The sequence below is a fragment of the Macaca thibetana genome, chromosome 8 (genome assembly GCF_024542745.1).
Source record: "Macaca thibetana thibetana isolate TM-01 chromosome 8, ASM2454274v1, whole genome shotgun sequence".
In the NCBI taxonomy this organism is placed as follows: domain Eukaryota; kingdom Metazoa; phylum Chordata; class Mammalia; order Primates; family Cercopithecidae; genus Macaca; species Macaca thibetana.
The window spans coordinates 101,102,595-101,123,200 of NC_065585.1; the positions used below are offsets into that span (position 1 = coordinate 101,102,595).

The 20,606-nt window shown below is 41.8% G+C and overlaps 2 protein-coding genes across 7 annotated transcripts in view; both read right to left on the reverse strand.

The window, feature by feature from the left end:
• POLB (DNA polymerase beta) overlaps positions 1–20,606 on the reverse strand; it is a 679,334-nt gene that overhangs the window by 206,724 nt on the left and 452,004 nt on the right. The gene's annotated exons all lie outside the window — the stretch shown is intronic.
• AP3M2 (adaptor related protein complex 3 subunit mu 2) lies at positions 2,303–20,565 on the reverse strand. Of its 6 annotated transcripts, XM_050800415.1 has the most exons (10): positions 20,495–20,557; positions 19,054–19,112; positions 18,630–18,974; positions 15,467–15,638; positions 11,088–11,225; positions 8,322–8,407; positions 7,920–8,053; positions 6,130–6,337; positions 5,684–5,828; positions 2,303–4,530 (listed from the first exon to the last, which is right to left on the reverse strand). In XM_050800415.1, exons 3-10 carry the CDS (start codon positions 18,900–18,902, stop codon positions 4,430–4,432), a joined length of 1,257 nt encoding a protein of 418 aa, XP_050656372.1. In that variant the 5' UTR covers positions 18,903–18,974; positions 19,054–19,112; positions 20,495–20,557; the 3' UTR covers positions 2,303–4,429. The 6 variants fall into 6 exon arrangements, with proteins under 6 accessions (XP_050656372.1, XP_050656370.1, XP_050656373.1 ...); XM_050800413.1 differs by lacking the exon at positions 19,054–19,112 and having other exon boundaries at positions 20,495–20,565; XM_050800416.1 differs by lacking the exon at positions 18,630–18,974 and having other exon boundaries at positions 20,495–20,565.

Sequence of the window (20,606 nt, forward strand, 5' to 3'; positions counted from 1 at the left end):
GTGCTGAAGTCCCTAGGCCAGTAAGTAAATGCAGGTCACAGAGACTTAAGTCACATATTTCTTGACTTCAGACTGCTCACTTGCATGTTCTACAATTTTTAGACAGATGTGTATCTCAGTCATTTCAGAAAAACATTGTCTGAGGCCAGCAACGGTGGCTCATGCCTATAATTCCAGCACTTTAGGAGGTTGAGGTGGGCGGATCACTTGAGGCCAGGAGTTCGAGACCAGCCTGGCCAACATGGCGAAACCCCAACTCTACTAAAAACACAAAAGTTAGCCAGGTGCGGTGGTGCATGCCTGTGGCTCCAGCTACTTGGAACACTGAGGCAGGAGAATCACTCGAGCCTGGGAGGCAGAGGTTGCAGTGAGCTGAAATTGTGTCACTACACTAAGGCCTGGGCAACAGAGCAAGACTCTGTCTTAAAAAAAAAAAAAAAAAAAAAAAAAAAGAAAAACACTGAGGATCAGTACAAAGGAACCCCCAGCCACTGAATCTCTGGCAGAAATTCAGCTGATTTCATCCCCTCCCCCTTTGCAGGACAAGCTCTTCTTCAGGATTAATGAAATGAACTGAGGCAATGAGGCCCCTGGGGATGGAAAAGGGAGGTTAAAAGGCCCGAGCATTCCTCCCACACAGTCTTGGAACCACAGACTAGATAGAGACAATTGCTCAGAAGAGGCCCCTGACTGAGGGACGGGGCCCCAGCCCAGCGAGGCAAATTCTAAAACACAAAGAGCAACACATCATTACCGGGAACGGGTGTCAGGGGAAATTAAATATCATCTCCTCATTATTCCCAGCTAGTTAATAAAACAAATAGATGGTAACAGCCCAGGAGAACAAGATCTCCAGGTACCTGTGCAACTCTTCCTACTGGGTGAAGACCTAGAGGAACTCGGATGGTGACACTGTACCCTCCCAGAGCCCCAGTCATGTCTGTTTATCAAAAAGTGCATAAACTTTTGGTTACACTTAACTTCAAAAGCCAAAGACTCATGCAATCCTCAGTACTTAGGATCTTGAAGGAAGTTTGAATTTGAAATTCAATTTCCTTTTATTTATTTTGTTTTATTTTGAGATGGGGTCTCACTCTTTTTGCCCAGGCTGGAGTGCAGTGACGCGATCTCGGCTCACTGCAACCTCCACCTCACGGGTTCAAGCGATTCTCCTGCCTCAGCCTCCCGAGTAGCTGGGATTACAGGTGCCCGCCACCAGGCCTGGCTAATTTTTGTATTTTTCAGTAGAGATGGGTTTTGTCATGTTGGCCAGGCTGGTCAAATTTCCTTTTAAAAATTCTAACAGTTTGCCAGGCACAGGGGCTCATGCCTGTAATCCCAGCACTTTGGGAGGCCGAGGCGGGCAGATCGTGAGTTCAGGAGTTCAAGACCAGCCTGGCCAACATAGTGAAACCCTGTCTCTACTAAAAATACAAAAAAAAAAAAAAAAAATAATTTAGCTGGGCATGGTGGTGGGCGCCTGTAATCCTAGCTACTCAGAAGTCTGAGGCAGGAGAAAAGCTTGAACCCGGGAGGTGGAGATTGCACTGAGCCGAGATCGCTCCACTGCACACCAGCCCGGGCAACAGTGTGAGACTCCGTCTCAAAAAAAAAAAAAAAAAAAAAAAAAAAATTCTAACTATTAACATGAGTATTGATGGCATAGAGTCTCCACCTACTGGCCACAGAGAAAAGTACATGTATACAACCAACTTCCTCTGCCACCACCAGGGTCAGAGCACCAGGAGCACAGGCAAAGAGGCAGTCAACACTGGCTGAGAGGGAGAACGGGTGGAGCACTAGCTGGCACTGAACACTCACAGCGACTACACACAAGTTTTAAGGTCTTTTCACAGCCATGAGATGTTTACAGAAAATAGTTACAGGTGTGGCGTAACAATCGGCTCCCAGTGCCTTATCTTGTAAGAAGCCTGTCCTGGAATAAAGATGCCAAGTACCGTGACACCGTTTCAAGCCTAAATTAACAAGACAAGAGAAGCAGGTCAAGAGAATGGGGAAAGTGCTAGACTAAATGCCTGCAGTTTCAACGGTTTCGTCTTTTAAAGCCCTGGTGAAAAATAACTAGCACAACCCTAAAAATGATGTTAATATCAGTATCCGCTATCTTCCAGATGCGACCAGAGAACTGACTGAAACACATGCTTTAGGTCTGCTGGCTGGAGAGGACAGAAGCGGTAAGATCCTCCCAAGTCGATGAGTTCCTTACTCACTGCTTCTACTGAGGTGTGAGTGGCATAGCATTATTGTTAGTTCTGGTAACAAACCACTTAGGACATAGAGGACTGGTGAAACTCAACTTTATTAAACTTAAACAGAGAAGCTACTTCTGCACATGTTAAACACACACGGAACCGAACAGCTTGATGGAGACACCCTACACTGCTTATGCTGACACTGCAGGGATGGTGGTGGCGATGCCTGCTTCACTCCATGGTCTGCACCACATGTGACAGGACAGTTATTTCATCTATGCTTACACCTGCAGGTCCTTTACTCTAGAAACACTCTATATCTTCTTAGGTGCTTCCCTTGAAACAGGATGAGTTCTAGAGGAAATAAAACAGCTGCACTTAAAAACCTAGAAATATTCAGGGACCAAGATTAGTTGTTCCGTGACCTAGGAAACCTTAGGATCCTGTAGGTCCCTCAGGAGAAGTGCTTCCAAGTACTCGGGAATTGTGGGGCAGAGATGATTCCCTTTCCGTGGTGGATGTGTATGTCACTCCAGGACAAATTGCGGAGTGATGGAATGTGGAACACATCCGGTTGTGTCCAGTACACTTTATCCCAGAGGAAAATCACAAAGCAACACAACTCTGCAGCAAAAACTAGTCCCAAAGTCGGAAGATAAAACTAGCAAAAACTTTGCACAATATTTAGAGAAAAGCTCTAGGGTGTGGAGAGTATGGGTCTTCCTTTTTCTCCATGCACAAAGCAGAGCACAGTATCATTCCTTAAGCTATACTTAAACGAAAAACCTTTTGTATACATATATAAATAGTAATAGATACACTGAACTAGGACAAAAATGAGCCACTGGGAAAGCAAGCCCGAGGTATCCCTTTAGTTGCCATGTTTCTTAAACTGGGTTGCTTACACCCATGATCAACACAGTCCATCTTCCTATAGCACTGATTTTATTCAGAGATTTAGGGGAAATGTTTTGTCTTAGAATGAAAAGGGACTGGTAGATATTAATGAATACATGATAGAGTACAAAAGAAAAGACTGTGAGGAAATAACTTTACCAAGCAGCTTCAAGGATCAACCACACCCTCGATGGTAAGCTTTCTCTTTTCCTAGGGCAACAGATGGAAAAGTTTCCAACCAACGGGAAGGTTAGGATCTGGTACCAGTCCAGCACTGACAAATGGAGATACGAGCTCACTCACTCACAGCCGTGCCCACCTTCATGGAAGAGTTGGCCCTCTCTACTCCAGTACGATGACACACAATCCCTGGCTGCACTGGGGATTATGAGATTGGCTTCTCTGAAACTCTCCTACTTTTAAAAAATCCTGTGGAAGGATCAGGTAACAGGAAAATGGCTGGTGAATTCTGTAAAAGGAATTGAGTAGAACTGTTTTGGGTTAGAAAAGAAGCATTTTAGGCAGCCACCATGGGAAGAAGGCAGGTCACCTTCTCACTGAAGACAAGAGACCAAGTGCTGATGGACAGCAACAGGCAGGCAGTGTCTGAAAACTAGTCCGATACCATCATGGTCTTCGAGGGAAAATCTGATTTCACCGGGGTTTCCATGTCAATAGCGGACTCAAATTTAAAAAGCCTCCAGTCCATTTCCAGAAGTACAAGTGTTTTCTACATGAGTAGAGGAATGAGAAAGAAACCAACTCAACTCTTTCCTTCCCAGCCCTCCTTAAAGTAGAGCCTGACCACTTTTCTTGCCAATCTTTCATTTCAGTGTCTCCTCCTAACTCCTTTACTTCTTTTTCCTCTTTCTTCTCCTTCATAGATCAGATCCTTAACTGGTCTTTCCTTGACTAACATTCATTTTCTTCCCATCTTTCTTTTTTTCTAATCTTTCTACCTTAAAAATCAACAAAGAAGTATTTCATTGGCTTTAGATAATTAAAGCCAAGCAAGCTAAACAATGCTGGTCTTTTCTATAGAAACCATGTTTAAAATGGTTACATAAGCACCAAGCTTCCTACCCCCATCACACACCTCGTCCTTGAGAACTGGTGTTGCTGTGTTTCAGTTCCATCCAGTTCTCCCTGGTGACCTTTTCCTCCCTTGATTAGTTCCATGGCACTGAAGGCTAAGGAAAAAAGGGAGCGGGTGGGTCCAGGAGGGGACTGACCTAGGAGACAGGCTGATTTTTTTTTTACTTTTAGACAAGTAAGAAATGAAAAAGTGTGCAATACTATTCCCTCTGCAAATGCTCCCTTCAGGTTCGAACTTGGAACTTTCCAGCTTTGGTCATGTATTTTATGCCCTTAAAGGGTTTGTACTTTTCTCCATACATATCCAGACGATTCACCTTGAGTCCTAGAAAGGAGGGAGAGAGGGAAAATAGACATGAGAATTATTCAAAAGGAGCAGGTCACCTGTTTCTGTTCACTTCAATACACTGAGGTCAGTGGGACCGAAGTCGCTGTGACAGGGAACCACTTATGCAGAGCAGATGGATTCTCCAGTCTCAGGACAGATACAGCAAAAAAAAGGCTCCAACAGACAAGCTACCTATGAGAAGACCTGTCCCTAAAGTGGAAAGGGCACAAAGTGATGTGCAGACTGAAATGAGGATAAGGAAAAAATTAGACCACTGCATGATTTTTCTCAAATTATTGGACTGAATAAATGAATTAATAACAAAACAAATGAATAGTGAAGTAAATTATAACTAAAGGAATTAACAATGAAAGTGATAATAAATGAATGCTTCCTAAGTATTCTCACTAGACTAAGCCAAAAATATTTTATACTGTATACAGCTTTATAGTTTATCGTTTTAAGATGGAAGAGCTTATATGTTAAATGAATTCCAATCACTTAAATTGTATAAGGCCCGTTTGTACAGAAAAATAGAAACTTCATATAAAGCTAAAATCATCTCCTTTCCACATCACAGAGTTATTCTAAGGATTAAAAGAGAAAACACATGAAAAGAGCTTAAAACAGTGCCTGGAACATAGTAAATGCCCCCAAAGTGGGAACTGATCACTATCGTGTTAAGGTCGGCACAGACTATAGTGAACTGACCTGGAAAGGCCTAGTCATTCCAAAATAGAAATAAGAGCAAACATGAAAGTCTTCTGAAATCAGGAGAAAGGAGTGGAAATTACTCTTCAGTTGTAGCTGAGAATGCACATGCATTCTCATACTGAAAACCTTGGGAACCTGAAATGAACAACCCTAAGATGATCTAAAAATGGCTGGTGAACACTTTCTTCTACCAATACTGTTTCTTTCTCAGTGTGTCTCAGGCACTTTTATTCAGGTCACTTATGCCAACTTCAAAGGAAGGATTGTAAATTTTCCCAAGAAACGTGCCATAAAAGATGTTACTAAAGATTGCATATCAGGTAATGAAACTAAACCTTGTAAACAGGAAGCCCAGAAAAGTCTCCTGGTGCCTGTGCCGTGTGGCAGAAAGCCATTTTTGTTCCCTTTGGAGCCTCTTGAGCTCTGGGTCACTTACCAGAAATGGCCAACTGCTGGATCTTAAACTGCAGGTTAATTGTGGGATTTTCATCTGGTTTGGAAGCTCCAGCCTGAAGACTCATGGTCCCCTTCAAATTTGGTGGCTTTTGTGGATTTATTTTTCCTACATCCCAAGACAGCATCTTCAAGGAAAATAAAAATGGAGAAGCGGTCTTTCCAAAAAATAGTTACAGCAGAATCCTGCATTTGAGGTGGCTGAGATCTAAACTCAGGGCACCTGTCCACAACATTATAAGCTGCCTCTGGGTATCTTTCCATTGAGAATCCTATGTGTTACTGTTAAGTTATCTCGCAGTTTAGAAAACAAGGTCCCTTTGATTCATCTCACCTTCCAAACAAGGTCTAGAGTCTACGCAGAGAGCCTGCAGACTGGTTTCTGCTTAAGTTAACATCAGCAATTCAAGATGTCCTGCTCATCCCTACCTTTGTGACTGGGTCGAATGTGTGTGTCCCCTGTGATGGAGTAAGGCTCATGTTCAGGACCCCCTTGGGCATCTGGCTGGTGACAGTCACTCCCTCGATGGTCTTCCCCATCGTCTGCTTGGGTCCCACCGTTATTTCAAAGCGTCCAAGGGAACTACTGTCCCGGAAACTGATGTTATGTTTGACATACACTGGGATTGCAACCAGACTGGAAATGAGAGACAAAGAGCCATTTCATTTGTGCACTGGGAAAAGAGTAGTTCTCTCTTCTTTCTGCCTGTGGGTAGCTTCTTCTCCCTTAACTGTGTCCTAACTTTTTATCTGAAAAAATAAACAGAAAAAAACCCCAGTAATCTATTTTTTTCTTTTTGAAAAGCTAAAATACTGTCTAGTAAGTAAATTAACTTTTCTAAATGACTCTGAATAATATAAACAAAATCAAAGAGTATACTACTATGAGAAAGGCATAATGTACAAAAATGTACTGTCATTATGACCCTGTTTTTAACTTGTAACATGTGACCAATCATCATTTGCACTGGGGAGAATAATATTCATAGCTCAAGGGCCTTTTATAATTTTTTTCTTTTTTTTTTTTTCGACAGGGTCTGGCTCGGTCACCCTGGTTGGAGTGCAGTGGCATGATCATAGCTCACTGCAGCACTCGACCTACCAGGCTCAAGTGATCCTCCCACCTCTGCCTCCTGAGTAGCTGGGACCACAGGCACACAACATCGTGCCCCGCTAATTTTTACTCTTTTTTTTTTTTGTAGAGGCAGGGTTTGGCCATGCTGCCCATGCCTGGTCTCAAACTCTTGGGCTCAAGTGATCCTCTTGTCTCTACATTTTAGGATGTTTTCATCTGACCTCATCTGGTCCTTACAAAAACCCCACAAGGTAGGGTAGGCTGTCATGATTTGACAGAAGAAAAGGATTCAGAGAAGTCAAGGAATAATCCTGAAGTAATAACAGTTCCTAACATTTATTGAGTACTTCCTGTTTGCCAGTCACTATGCTAAATGGTTTATATCCAGTTAACCCCCACCGTGTTTAATCCTCCCAGTAAGTATGAAATAGATATTGCTACTGTAACTATGCAGTAGGTACTGATTTTATAGGTCAATACTGATGTCCTTATACTTAACTGAGATTAAGTAACTTGCCCAAGGTTCTAAGACTGAAGATAGAGTTTAAGTCCAGGGAGTCTGATTTCAGAGGCTGCAGCCTCAAGCACTCAGATATTTTCCCAAATGATTCACTCCACATCACACGGGAAGCGACTGGTGGCTCTGAGGCCTCCTGACTCTCTTCTGTCTGCATACCTTATACTATTCAAAACTGCTTCCAAAAGCCTTTAGATTCCAAATTAGAGAATGTTCAAGACCAAAAATCACTGCATTTTATGCTTTTTCATAGCATAACTTCATGCTTCTTTTAGATCAGGGACATTGAACACAGTATGCCCAGATTCTGATTTGAGAAAATAATGTTCTTGTTTAGACACATAACAACAACAAAAATAACAGCAAACTTAATGAGCACTTCTTTGTGTTAAGCACTATTCAGATTCTCTTATTCAATCTTCAGAACTTTTACTATTTTCAATTTACAGATGAGAAAAGAGATACATAGAGGTTAAGCAACTCACCTGAGATTACCCAATTAGTAACCACAGAAGCTGGAATGTGAACCCACGTAACTCTAGAGCCTGAGTTCTTAATCACTACAGATATGGTTTCCACATACACGTACATACACAGATTCCATTCTTAATTATAAGAGCTGCTTACTTCTGTGCACTGACATGGTAAGACAGCAGGCGGAAGTTTCCATCAGGAGGGATGAAGGAGAGGATGCGCTCAGATTCCCAGCGCTTGAAACGAACACAAGGATGGAAGCTGACATCATCCAACAACCTAGGGTTCTACAGTCACCAGGAGAGGAGAAGCAAGAAGTGGGCATTAAACACCCGCTGTGCTTTCAGGAAAGCAATTTAAATGCCGTTTTTTATTAAAACACACACCACACACACACAGAAATCATGTGGTAACTTCTAGAAAATTCAAGCCTGAGACAAGCCTCGTGGCTGTCCTAATTATTTTTTCTTGTTCTATTCCATTCCCACTGCTCTGTCTTTCCAGCAGCATTTAATTTCTCATCCCAAGAACTCAATCTCTGGCCCAGGATTTTACCATGAAGGAAAGTGTAAGATCCGGCATGCCAGTCAGCTTGACACAGGCATCAATCACCCCCTGGATCTCGGCAGTAATTGTGGAGCCTGAGACAGGAATAAGACAAAAAGAACAGATTACTGAAACCTTCTCTGTCCTTCTCAACAAACTTACCTCCTCTCTCCTTCTTTTCCTCTCTCCCTCCCCTTCCTCTCTCTCCCTTTCTTTCCTTCTGTCTAGCCATCCAATTCATTTATACAATCCATCTATCCATCATTCTGAACACTTAACAACTGCATATCAAGTATGAGACACTATGGTGAGGAAATGGTGATAAAAAGATTAATGAGGTAGTTATTAGCCTAAAGGAGTTTTCAGTCTAGTATCAGAATTAAACAGAGCACCATTATTTTAGCCAACAGTTCAGAAAACTTCCTATCAGAAACTGTTCTCCCTAAGGTCGCCAGTGAGCTCTGCTGCTATAGTGAGTGGCCACTCCCGGTCTCTATCCTACAGGTCCTCTCTGTGGCATGTGTCACTGTCGATCACTTCTGCCTTCTCAAACATCCCTTCCTCCTAACCTTTCCTGGTGTCCTCCTATTTTCCCAGCTCCTCTTCCTCAGTGTCTTCGGCAGGTTCTCTTTCTTTGCACATCCCTTAAATGCTTTTTCAGTTCTGAACTTCTATTTTCTTTCACTTTACACACTCTCCTGGGTTATTTTGCCTACTTCCCAAGGCTTCAATGTTCATTTACAGCCTATTATTACCTATTCTTTTTTCAAGTTCAGCCCCAATCCTGCCTAATGGACATCTCCACTTGGATGTCACTGAGGCACATGTCAGAAGTGAGTCCATTCTCTCACGCCCTGAACCCGGTGCTCCCATTTCCCCACCTGTGTGATGGCACCATCTATCCTGCTGCCTAAGCCAGAAACACAGACACATCCCTGACGACGTCCACTTCCTCTGCCCACATCCAGCCAATGATCAGCTCCTCTCTTTTCGAGGACTCACCTCTCTCTGGTCTGTGCATTCTTCTCTGTCCTCATTGTACTATGGACGTCTATGTTTTGGGCCTGGATTTCAGCCTCCTAGCTGCTCCCTGCCTTCAGGCCCACCCCACTTTAGACCATTCTTCACACAGCAGCCAGACTCATCGCTCTAAACTACAAGTCTCATCAAGTCACTCCCCAACTTAAAACTCTTCAATCACTCACATCTGCCCTCCTTAAACTGGCAGGCAAGGTTCTTCATGATCTGGCCATATATATTTTACATTTTCGTTGAGGTAAAACAGTAAAATGTAAAAATCTTAAAGTGTACAGCTCAATGAATTTTAAAATATATATACATTTATGCAAATACTAGCTACAGCAAGATACGGAACATTTTCAGCATCCAAGAGCTCCCTCTTACCCATCCCAGGTAATCCACATCCCCAAAATTCTGACTTCTATTACCTTAGACTAAATTGCATCTGTTTTCAAACTTCATATACATGTAATCCCACTGTCTATAATCTTATGCATCTGATTTTTTGCTCAATATTGTGATGTTTGCGCATACTTTGCTCCCAAATCCACACATCTTAATAACTTCATTTCATTCCACCGATGAAGCATAAACACCTCCACCTCTCGGTTGTGTTTTGCTCAGGGGTGGGTACCTCTCATATGCTCCACCTTTTTACCTTCCTCTTTCCCTCACTAGACTAAACTAAGCTTTCTGCAGCTGCAGACTATGTCTTATTCATCATCGAGTGCCCACTCTCTAGCACTGTGCTATGATGCAAGTTTTCAATAAGCATCTGTTGAACGAATAAGTTCACTAATGTGAAGAGGTTTCTTTTTAATTAAAAACAGGGTCTTACTATGTTGCCCAGGCTAGAGTGCAGCTGTTATTCACAGGCATAATCATAGCTCATTGCAGTCTCCAACTACCAGGCTTAAGTAATCCTCTCGCCTCAGCCTCCCAACAGTTGGGACTACAGGCACATTACCACCATGACTTGCTTCTACAAATTCTGAAGCTCTAGGACTTCTAGTCATATTTACCTAATTCAGAATACACAGAAAAGGCGGCACCCTGAATTTTGTGATTACAACTTTAGTTCTGCCATCAAAACTGGAAGCCACTTTCAAGAAGGAAATTTAATCAATAAGAAAGTTAATTTGTTACTTCTTTTTTTTTTTTTTTTTTTGAACAGGGTCTTGCTGTTGACCAGGCTGGAGTGCAGTGTCATGATCAGGCCTTACTGCAACGTCAACTTCCCAGGCTCAAGCAATCCTCCCACCTCAGCCCCTCACGAAGCTAGGAATACAGGCATGAACCACTACACTCAGCTAATTTTTTTCACTTCTTATAGAGATGGGGTCTCACTATGTTGCTCAGGGTCTCACTATATTGCTCAGGCTGGTCTTAAACTCCAGGGCTCAAGCAGTCCTCCCGCCTCGGCTTCCCAAAGTGCTGGGATTACAGGCATGAGTCACTGCATCTGGCCTGTTACTTCTCTTTTTTATTCAAGACGTTAGTATTATGGTGCAGACCAGGATTTATTTCATACTTTCACTTGCTTTATTGAAAAGCAAGTGAAAGTATGAAATAAATCCTGGTCTGCACCATAATACTAACGTCCATTCCCAGTACCCAGCACAGTGCCTGGCACAAAGTAGGCACTAAATTAAAGTGCATGACCTTGAATGGGGGTTAATTCTGAAACTATAAGCATTATATGAAAGAGGCCCCTTTCTATTTTCATATTTCTGAGAACATATTAAAAGCACCTACCTGATTTATCAATAATTGCATCAATCTCTTCAATCACATCAAAATAGGCCTCATTGTTGGTGTATTTCACCCCAGTCCGTCGCCAAGGCACCACTGACAGCTGCCCAGTGGGAAGTTGGTCACCCACATTGGTGCTTCCTGAGACAATTAATATTACTGTATTTTAAGACCATTTTGACTCTAGAAACCACAGAACACCTCCCTGGAAGTTTCTATGCTCCCATTATTCATGCACTCAATTGAATAATTTTTCAAACATAAGATGAGATTTTCCCCAACTTCCATATAGGGTAACTTTGTCTATTTTTAAAACCTCTTGTTGCCATCTGGTCTGCCTCTTCAAACAGAATAAAGGTTTAAGAAAAAGTTACCTGAGAAACAGATATCATATTTTGGTTTTGAAAGTAACCTGAACTTAGTATCTCAGATTCCACAATAGCTTACAGTTTAAATAATGTATTGGCTTTCAGTAGAGTTGGTAATCTACATATAGATATAAAAATTTCATGGGTAAAAACAGTATTTGAGCCTGAGGTAGGTTCTTAGGTACATTTATGGTAGGTATTAAAATGTACATATCAACATGATCTGTCTCATTCCTAAGTTCCAACACTGAAACTTAGGAATAGAATACAAATTTGATCTCTCCCTGTCTTTAAGAATTGTAGATCAATTCCTTCACTAGTTTTTTCCTTTATAGGCATAATTTTTTTTTTAATTCAAAAGGTTTTATACCGACACAATAAAATACATTAATTTAAATTCTATTTCCTTCTTCCATTACCTGGATCCTTTTATTTTCTGTCTTTAAAAAAATTTTTTTTGAGATAGAGTCTTGCTCTATTGCCCAGGCTAGAGTGCAGTGGTATAATCTTGGCTCACTGCAACCTCTGCCTTCTGGGTTCAAGCAATTCTCCTAACTCAGCCTCCCGACTAGCTGTGACTACAGGCGCGCACCACCACGCCCAGCTAATTTTTGTATTTTTAGTAGAGACGGGGTTTCACTATGTTGGCCAGGCTGGTCTTGAACTCCTGACCTTGTGATCCACCCGCCTCGGCCTCCCAAAGTGCTGGGATTACAGGTGTGAGCCACCATGACCAGCTAAACAAAATTTTTTAAGAGATAGGGTCTTCCTATGCTGCCCATGCTGGAGTGCAGTGGCTATTCGCAGATACAATCATAACTCACTGCAGCCCTGACCTCCTGGGCGCAAGTGATCCTCCCACATTAGCCTCCAGAGCAGCTGGGACCACAGGCATGCGCCACCATGCCTGGTTAATTTTTGTATTTTTTTGTAAAGACAGGGTTTCGAAACCATCTTGGCCAGGCTGGTTTCGAACTCCTGTACTCAAGTGATCCTCCCACCTCGGCCTCCTAAAGTATTGGATACAGGCGTGAGCCAAAGTGTCAGGCCCATTTCAACTTTTCAAAAGTGGTTCTTAGATACCCTCTTCTAGATTAAAGTGAGATACAGGCTTAACTAACTTCATAATATTCGTAAATGATTTAGGCACTAACAAAGCTTTCAAGGCTTAAAATGAACTCAGAATACTGAAGAAACCACCAACTTTGTTTCCTTAAAAAGAGGAACTATGTATTAAAATGTATCATCAAGATATAATAATCAAAGCAGTCTAGGGAAAAGGCAAGAAAGCCTGAAAACAGACCAAGAATCCACAATGACAGGACAAGATAGAAATGTCATTCTAAAACAGGGGAAAAGGATAAATTACACAATGGTGCTAGGACAACTATTTTGAAGAAAGAAACATTATTGTACACCAAGATAATTTTCAAATGGATTAAATAATTAAATCCAAAAATAAAATCACAAACTAACTAGAATAGACATTTGAAAAAGATCTTCCCTTCTCTGAGATCAAAAAGACATTCTCCTGCTTTTGTCTAATAATTATAAAGTTTGTGTTTAGCTCCTTAACCTAGCTGGAATTTATTTTGTGTATAGTATGAAGTGGAGGGACTTAATTTTTTCCATATTGAAGCTGACTGTCCTAACACAATATAGTTAACAACTGGCCCCTGGTCCACTGATTTGATAAATGACCACATCTATCTACACCAAATTCCTATAAAAGCAAGAGTCGGTTTCTGGACTCTTTTATCCCAGTGATCTATCTGTCTGTTACTGGACAAATACCAAATTTTAAAAACTACCCAAACTTCATACAGATTGAGTAATCTTTATCTGAAATGTTCGGGACCAGAAATGTTTCAAATTTTGGATTTTTTAAAATGTTGGAATATCTGGATTATACCAGTTGAGCATCCCAAATTCAAAAATCTGAAATCCTCCAATGAGCATTTCCTTTGAGTGTCACGTCAGTGTCCAAAAAGTTTTGGATTGTAGAGCATTCTGGATTTTGGATTTGGGATGTTCAACCTGTAATATATCTTACATTACATTTTATAGGACACATTTTATCTTTCCGCTTTTTAAAAATATTATTTTCAAAACTCTCTTGGGTCTTGTAGGATGTCTACTGTATGAATATTTGTCTTGTGTACTATACAAACTTAACCTGTAGTGATATTTAACAGGGCAAATCTTCCCAACAACCCCTTTGTAATTCTTTTTCAAAACTGTCCTGGCTATTCTTGCAATATTTATGCTTTTAAAATGCATTTTTCAATCAGTTTGTAAAATTCCATGAATATGTTCGTTTATGCATTAAACAAGACCCAAAATGTAAAACCTTAATGAAACAGAATGATTAATTTGATTAAATCAAAACATTTAGAATGTGGCTAAACTACACCAGAACAAAGCTAAATCACAAGTGACAGATTGTAAGAAAATATCTGTAATGCAGTAATCAAAAGACATAAAGATCTCCCATAAAAGAGATTATTTTAAATCCATATGAAAAAAGAAAAACATTTCAACAACAAAAAAATGAACAAAGGACATGAAAAGGTAATTCACAATAGAGGGAAAACAGTCAATAAATACTTGAAAAGATTTTAGTCTCCTTAATAACAAAAAATGACTGTGTAAATACAAGATATCAATAAACTATCAAATTGCCAATGTTTCTAAAAAATTATTAATGACAAATTGACTATAGCACTTTGAAATTGTTACTGAAAGTATAAATTGGCCTAACTTTTCTGGAGGGCTACACATTATGGTACTTAAAATGTATACGCCCCTTGACACAGCATTGCTACCTCTACTACTTAAAAGAAATCATCCAGATGTGCACACCAAGGTTCAAGTATAAGAATGGTAATCTTTATTATTTAAAAGAACAAAAATATCAGTAACATCTTAATTAGGGATTCAGTAAAAACTGAAAAACTTTGGGTCCACACATGAAAGAAAACTGTAAGTTATTAAAAATGAAGGCCAGGTGTGGTAGCTCCCACCTGTAAGCCCAGAACTTTGGGAGGCGGAGGTGGGTGGATCACTTGAGGTCAGGCGTTCGAGACCAGCATAGTCAACATGATGAAACCACATCTCTACTAAAGAATACAAAAATTAGCTGGGCATGGTAGCGTGTGCCTGTAATCCCAGCTACTAGGGAGGCTGTGGCAGGAGAATCACTTGAGCCCGGGAGGCAGAGGTTGTGGGGAGTTGAGAGCGCACCACTGCACTCCAGCCTGGGCGACACAGCAAGACGCCATCTCAAAAAAAAAAAAAAAAAAAAAAAGAAAAAGAAGAAAAAGAACAAGAACCATGTACAAGACATCATCATGGGATAATGTTCATAAAATATTATATGTTAAAAGTGTGGTGGGATTAAGAGTGATTTTTACATTCTTTGTGCTTTTCTGTATTTCTGAGGTTTTTACAATAATCATGTGTTTCTTCTGTAATCAGAAAAAAATATTTTTAAAGAACATTTCATTTTGTCATCAAAACCAGGGTATTTTCCACAAAGCAAAAATATTATTTCAGGTTGTACTCAGTTTACAAGAGTGGCCAGGTGCGGTGGCTCACGCCTGTAATCCTAGGACTTTGGGAGGCTGAGGCAGGTGGATCCCCTGAGGTCAGGAGTTTAAGATCAGCCTGGTCAACATAGTGAAACACCATCTCTACTAAAAATACAAAAATTAGCTGGGTGTGGTGGTGCATGCCTGTAATCCTAGCTACTCAGGAGGCTGAGGCAGGAGAATCACTACGACCCAGGAGGCAGAGGTTGCAGGGAGCCAAGATCACGCCACTGCACTCCAGCCTGGGTGACAGAGGGAGACTCTGTCTCAAAAAAAAAAAAAAAAAAATCTACAAAGAGCAAAATTAAAACACTGGGACACCTGAGATCCCCAAAGACAAACACTCAAAACAATGTGTGACACTGGACTAAGTCACTCAGGCTGCAGGATGGCCACTCTCTATCGGTTTCCCCCTCTGCCATACCTGTGATGGTGTTGACAACCGTTCGAAGGATAGTGGGAGGCTTTATGAGTTCTTTAAGAATGTTCGACTCGGTAGCCAATGGAAAACCATTGTCAAGCATCTCTTCCAATACCTCATAAACCACAACCACATTGTCTTTGATCACTGGCTCTGAACAGACTCCAAAATAATCCTGATGGAGATAGAATACATGCATTGATCACTCAGATACTGTAAAATAAATAAATAAATAAATAAATAAATAAATAAATAAATAAAAAGAATGTGCCTACAGAGAATAAGGATCTGGCCTGTCCATGTGTTACTGTGCTACTCTTCTACAATGAGGGAATGCAGCATAACCATAGTTCTCCTAGGCAGTCTGTTTGGTAGAGAGCACTAGCCTGGCTTATGGTACTACTGTGATTACTAGCTTCCTCTACAAACAAGAGGAACTTAAATCTTTGGGTTAATTTCCTCAACTTGATAAAATACACAGAATACAAAATTGAATCTTGATTATATATGCTTATGAACAAGAATTTGAAAGAATTACACAAAATAATACTTGATATAACAAAGAACAGTACATGAAAATCTTTACCCCTACTGTTGTGCTATTTCTTAATATTCATGCAGTGAATAAGAGTTGAGAGGGGAAAAAAATGAAATGAGGGGGACAAGCTAGCACACCTGAAAATCCCTCTGGATCATCTTTAAGATGCTAAGATTCCAAGAACTCTTTGTCCTTTTATTTAAAAGGCTACCGTTAGATGCTAAATTATCTGGATTGTGGGAAAGTACTGGATTTCAAACCCGAAAACCTAGATTATAATTTTGTCATTTGTAGATTAAGTCATGTTAACTAATTTTGATCTTGATTCTTTAATGGTATAATCAGGATAACACCATTGGAGGCACAGGGCTGTAAGAACTAGGCATGACTAATTAAGCACTAACGCTCATGAATGTACTTTGTAAACTATAAAGCACTACAAAATGGAATGTGTGATCTTTAGCAAGAAATGTTCATGGCCATTCAATGTTCCCTTCTAGCAACGTCAGTATGTCTTTTACAGGACCTCTGAGAGAGTCACAAAACCCTCCTGAACTCATAGAATGAAGGAAAACTTACCCCTTTTGAGAAAGTCCATTCTATTCATGAACAGCTCTGATCATTCCAAAGTTCGTTCTTTTGCTAAACTGAAATTTGCCTCCTAGCTCTGTTTTACAGAGCAAGTGTATGTAACAGCCCTGCAATTATTTGAAAACTATGAGTTTTCACTTCAGTTTTTTTCTTCTCAGAGCCACACTTTCAAGATACTTGTGCAGTTCATAATAACGTATGGTTTCCAGGTTGTTTCACCATCTTTCCATTTCTTTGATATCCAAAACTGAACAGACTCTACTAGAGTCTAAATTACATTAGATAACGTCAATTATCTACAAGATTCCAATACCCAGGTCACCTAAGAGTCAGGAATATATTCCTAAAACAAAAAGATTTCCTCTTTTTAAGAGAAAAATTCTCATTTTGAATGAGAATTCAAAAGAAAAAAAAGTCACATATTTCCTTCCCAAGAGTGACTTATTTTTAAAAAATAAAACACCACTAGGTTTTATAAACCAGGCATCATGTGAACTAAGCAGCTGGAAAGGAGCCTCGCAATACGGCCAAGTGCTGCAGCCAGCCAGTGAGCCTGCAATTCTATTGCCAGGCTGCTCCTGACACATTCCGGTCCTGGAAAAAATCATGTTGCTGGAAAGGACGCACATCAGAGAAGACCTGATAATCAGGATGTCCACTGACTTTTAACAAGTGCTTCAAATGTGACAAGCTCTGAAGTCTCAGACTTCCAAATTAGCACCTTTACTCTGCTTTCCCAAATTCCTCTGTGGTTTCAACTAGATCAAACAACTCTTCTCACTTCCTGTCTTGTAATAAGTTACATTAGTATGGCCATATGAAGCGGCTGTCAGTTCCACCAGTGGAACCGTTCATCTTAGAATGGGTAAAGTATCACATGCAGAAATCATAACAAGCCCTAGTTACAGTGGTTTAGGATCACAACTCCTGGGTTCTTCTAGTTCTTCCACATACTGGGCTTATCATACTTAGGTTTTCACTGCACAAAGGGGCTGGTATGCTGCATGAGAATTGAAATTCCAAAATAGTAGTACTATCAGAGAGTATTTGCAGGGGAAAACACAAAACGTATTTTAATTTTCTTGGGAAGGGAAGTTGTTCTAGACGTGAGTACAAGAGAAATCACTCTTTGACTTGCTTTTTAACTTTTATCATAGTATGTGAGTCCTCATTCTCTTCTCCAATTCCACAATTCCAGTGTTCATATGACTCATTCCAGACCTCATATGACACAGAACTTAAACCAAAGGGCCCTTGCTTCTCATTCGAGTTATGCATATAACCACAACAGTTAGAAGCTGAGTGGTTCTGTTGGGAGAAGGTTCCTGTGTGTGAATCCAGGGCCGGTGCAGTCTAAACTCCTGTGCTGCAAGTGGCATTGTGTCCTGCTATCACTGACCTCCCTTAGACACCACTCCCTAAGTTCTTAAAATCTATTCCTGAAGAAAAAGCTTAAAATGAAAACTGCCTCATAAAATGGCTCACTTAAATTCTTATAGGCACATGAGATTTCCCAATCTCATCTTTGCAAGCAGAGCTCATCAGTAGCACTCTCTCGCTAAAAAGAAACACCCCAAACCTGAGAACTAGTACAGGTTCGTGAATTACGCGACTGTGACAGTTAAATTAAGCATTGCTTAGCTTGTTCTACTTGTTCTTTTCTAAAACTTTACGCAATCACTTTCTGATGCAACTCAAAGCAACGCAGATAATAGGATCACGACCACCAGGCAAAAACAACCTAAACTCTAATTTGTGAGCAAAAAGTAGAATCAGAGCTACAAAGGCTATATACAGTCATCACAAATAGGTTGGCTTTCCCACGCAAGAGGTTCAAAAGTATTCCATTTGTCATTTTGTATGCAGCCAATTCAATAAATAGAAACCAGAAACTTATCAGATGGGAAAGGAAGTGAGTAATACCAGAGTTTTGATTTTTTTTTTTTTAAGTTTCTTAATGGAGGCTTTATACAACGGAAACAGGACTATAAAGACACTTCACGGTTTACATATATGAACTTTCCCACATTCACGAACCTGAAATGTGTCCACCACTCGGTGAAGAAACTCAATGACAAACAGAGGGGGGACCTCCGTCTGGATCACAGCCACAAAAAAGATCTTGTGGCGGTAAACACTTAAGAGATAGTGGTGAGGGGTAGGGATAACTGGAGGCACATTTTCTGCCTCAGTAGCTCTCTCTTGCGCCTCAAAAAAGTAATCACAAACAGAACGGCTGACCACACTTTTCCAGTGTTTCTCCAGGAAAATGTCTCCAGAGGAGTTGATCAAGAAAAGACTATGAATCATGGTGGCGATTGTCAGTGACAGAAGAAAGCCTTTTTCAGTCTGAAAGCCTCAGGACTCTGTAAATTTTCAACTCTAAAAACAAAAGCAGCAATATTCAGTTCCATTCAACCAAAACGTCCTCCCCATCTTTTCCCAACAGTCCAAGACTTACCCATCTTTCAAGACCAGGCCCAATCTTCCCCTCCTGCATGAGCCTGAAGATAGCCCTCCCTTGAATTCCAAAGGATAATGATCAGCCATCTGACTGTCAATCATATACTCCCAGTTATCTTTACTATCGCCCGAATTGCATCCATTTAAAATAGTACTTAATCTGTGGGTGTCTATTTTCTCAACCAAACTGCAAGCTCCTTGAAGAAAAGGACCGTGCCTCATGTTTTGTGTTGCCTGACTGCAACACAATCAGAGTTCTTTGAAGAGGGCTTCGAAGAACACTGAATTTGATGTCATGTTCTGGCAACAGCTCACGCATATACAAGAAATGTGCAGCTTAATAATACGATAGCCACTGTGGGATCACCGAGCACTTGAAAGGTAACTGGTGCGAACTGAGATGTGCTGTAAGTGTAAGACACACGACAAATTTGGAAGGCTTTGTATGAAAAAAAAAAATTCAAATCTTACCAATAATTTAATATTGATTATATGTTGTAATAATATTTTGGATATCCTGGGTTAATTCAAATATATTAAAATTAATTTAACCTGTTTTATTATTTTAAGGTGGTTACCAGAACACGTACAATTAGATATGTGGTTCGCTTTCCATTTCTGCCCGCCAGAATAGGTGGGAGGAATGGAAAGCTGCTCTTGGGGGTCTTTATTCATCCAATCAGATCTGTTCTCTGAGCACTCCTTAAGCACTTGTTAATGCAGTAAGACATTGGAGGCCTTTAAAAAGATCCCTTGGGGCTCCCACCTGTGACCCCAGCACTTAGGGAGGCCTCCGCGGGCAGATCGCTGGAGCTCAGGTCGAGACCAGCCTGGGCAACAGAGCGAGACCCCGCCTCCAAAAAAAAAAAAAATTCCCCTGGGGGACAGACACCCCAAGGCCCTCAGGCGGTTGCATCTCTCCGGCGCCAGTCCCCAGGATGTGGCCATTCCGCGGACCGGCGCAGGTGGTCAAAACGCAGAGGCCTGCGGTGCCCAGCGCTGCCGGACGAGACGGCGGGAGAGAGGGACAGCCGGACATGCAAGGGAGAGGCGGCGGCCCAGGCGGGCGGTCCCTGGGCTGGCCCCGGCCCAGAGCCGGCGGCGACGGAGGCCGCGGGGCTGCGGGCGGGCAGGGGCCGGGCTAAAGGGGCACGCCCGTTCCCGGGTGAAGAGCTCAGGGGCGCCGGGCCGCGCCAGCGAGCGCACGTGCGCTGCCATGGCAACAGTGTCCCCTCCGCCCGCCGCCGCCGCGGCGCCGGAGCGGACCCCTCCCCGAGCCCTGAACCCGGCCCCTCACCTCTCCCTGCCGCGTCCCGCAGCCCTGAGAGGTCGCCCGGCGGTATCCCGAGATCCCGCCCCCGCGCCGCGCATCCCGGCCCCGACACTCTCGCGCCCCCTTCTGCCCCCGCCCCAGGCCCGGGGTCGTCACTACTCCTCACCCTGCCTAGCTGCTCACAGAGCCCACCGCTCCTAGGCGCGGACAGGCCCTGCCCCGCCCACCGCGCGCGCTGAGGCAGCCGCTCGCCCGCTGATTGGCCGACCCGGGAGCCT

Coding starts and splice junctions, on each gene's coding strand:
- AP3M2 (XM_050800413.1), bottom strand. CDS start 18,902: ATGATTCATAGTCTTTTCTTGATCAACTCCTCTGGAGACATTTTCCTG. Junction 8,054..8,321: donor ATCTTACACTTTCCTTCATG/GTAAAATCCTGG, acceptor TGGTGACTGTAG/AACCCTAGGTTGTTGGATGA. Junction 4,531..5,683: donor CCAGCAGTTGGCCATTTCTG/GTAAGTGACCCA, acceptor CCTCCTTTCTAG/GACTCAAGGTGAATCGTCTG.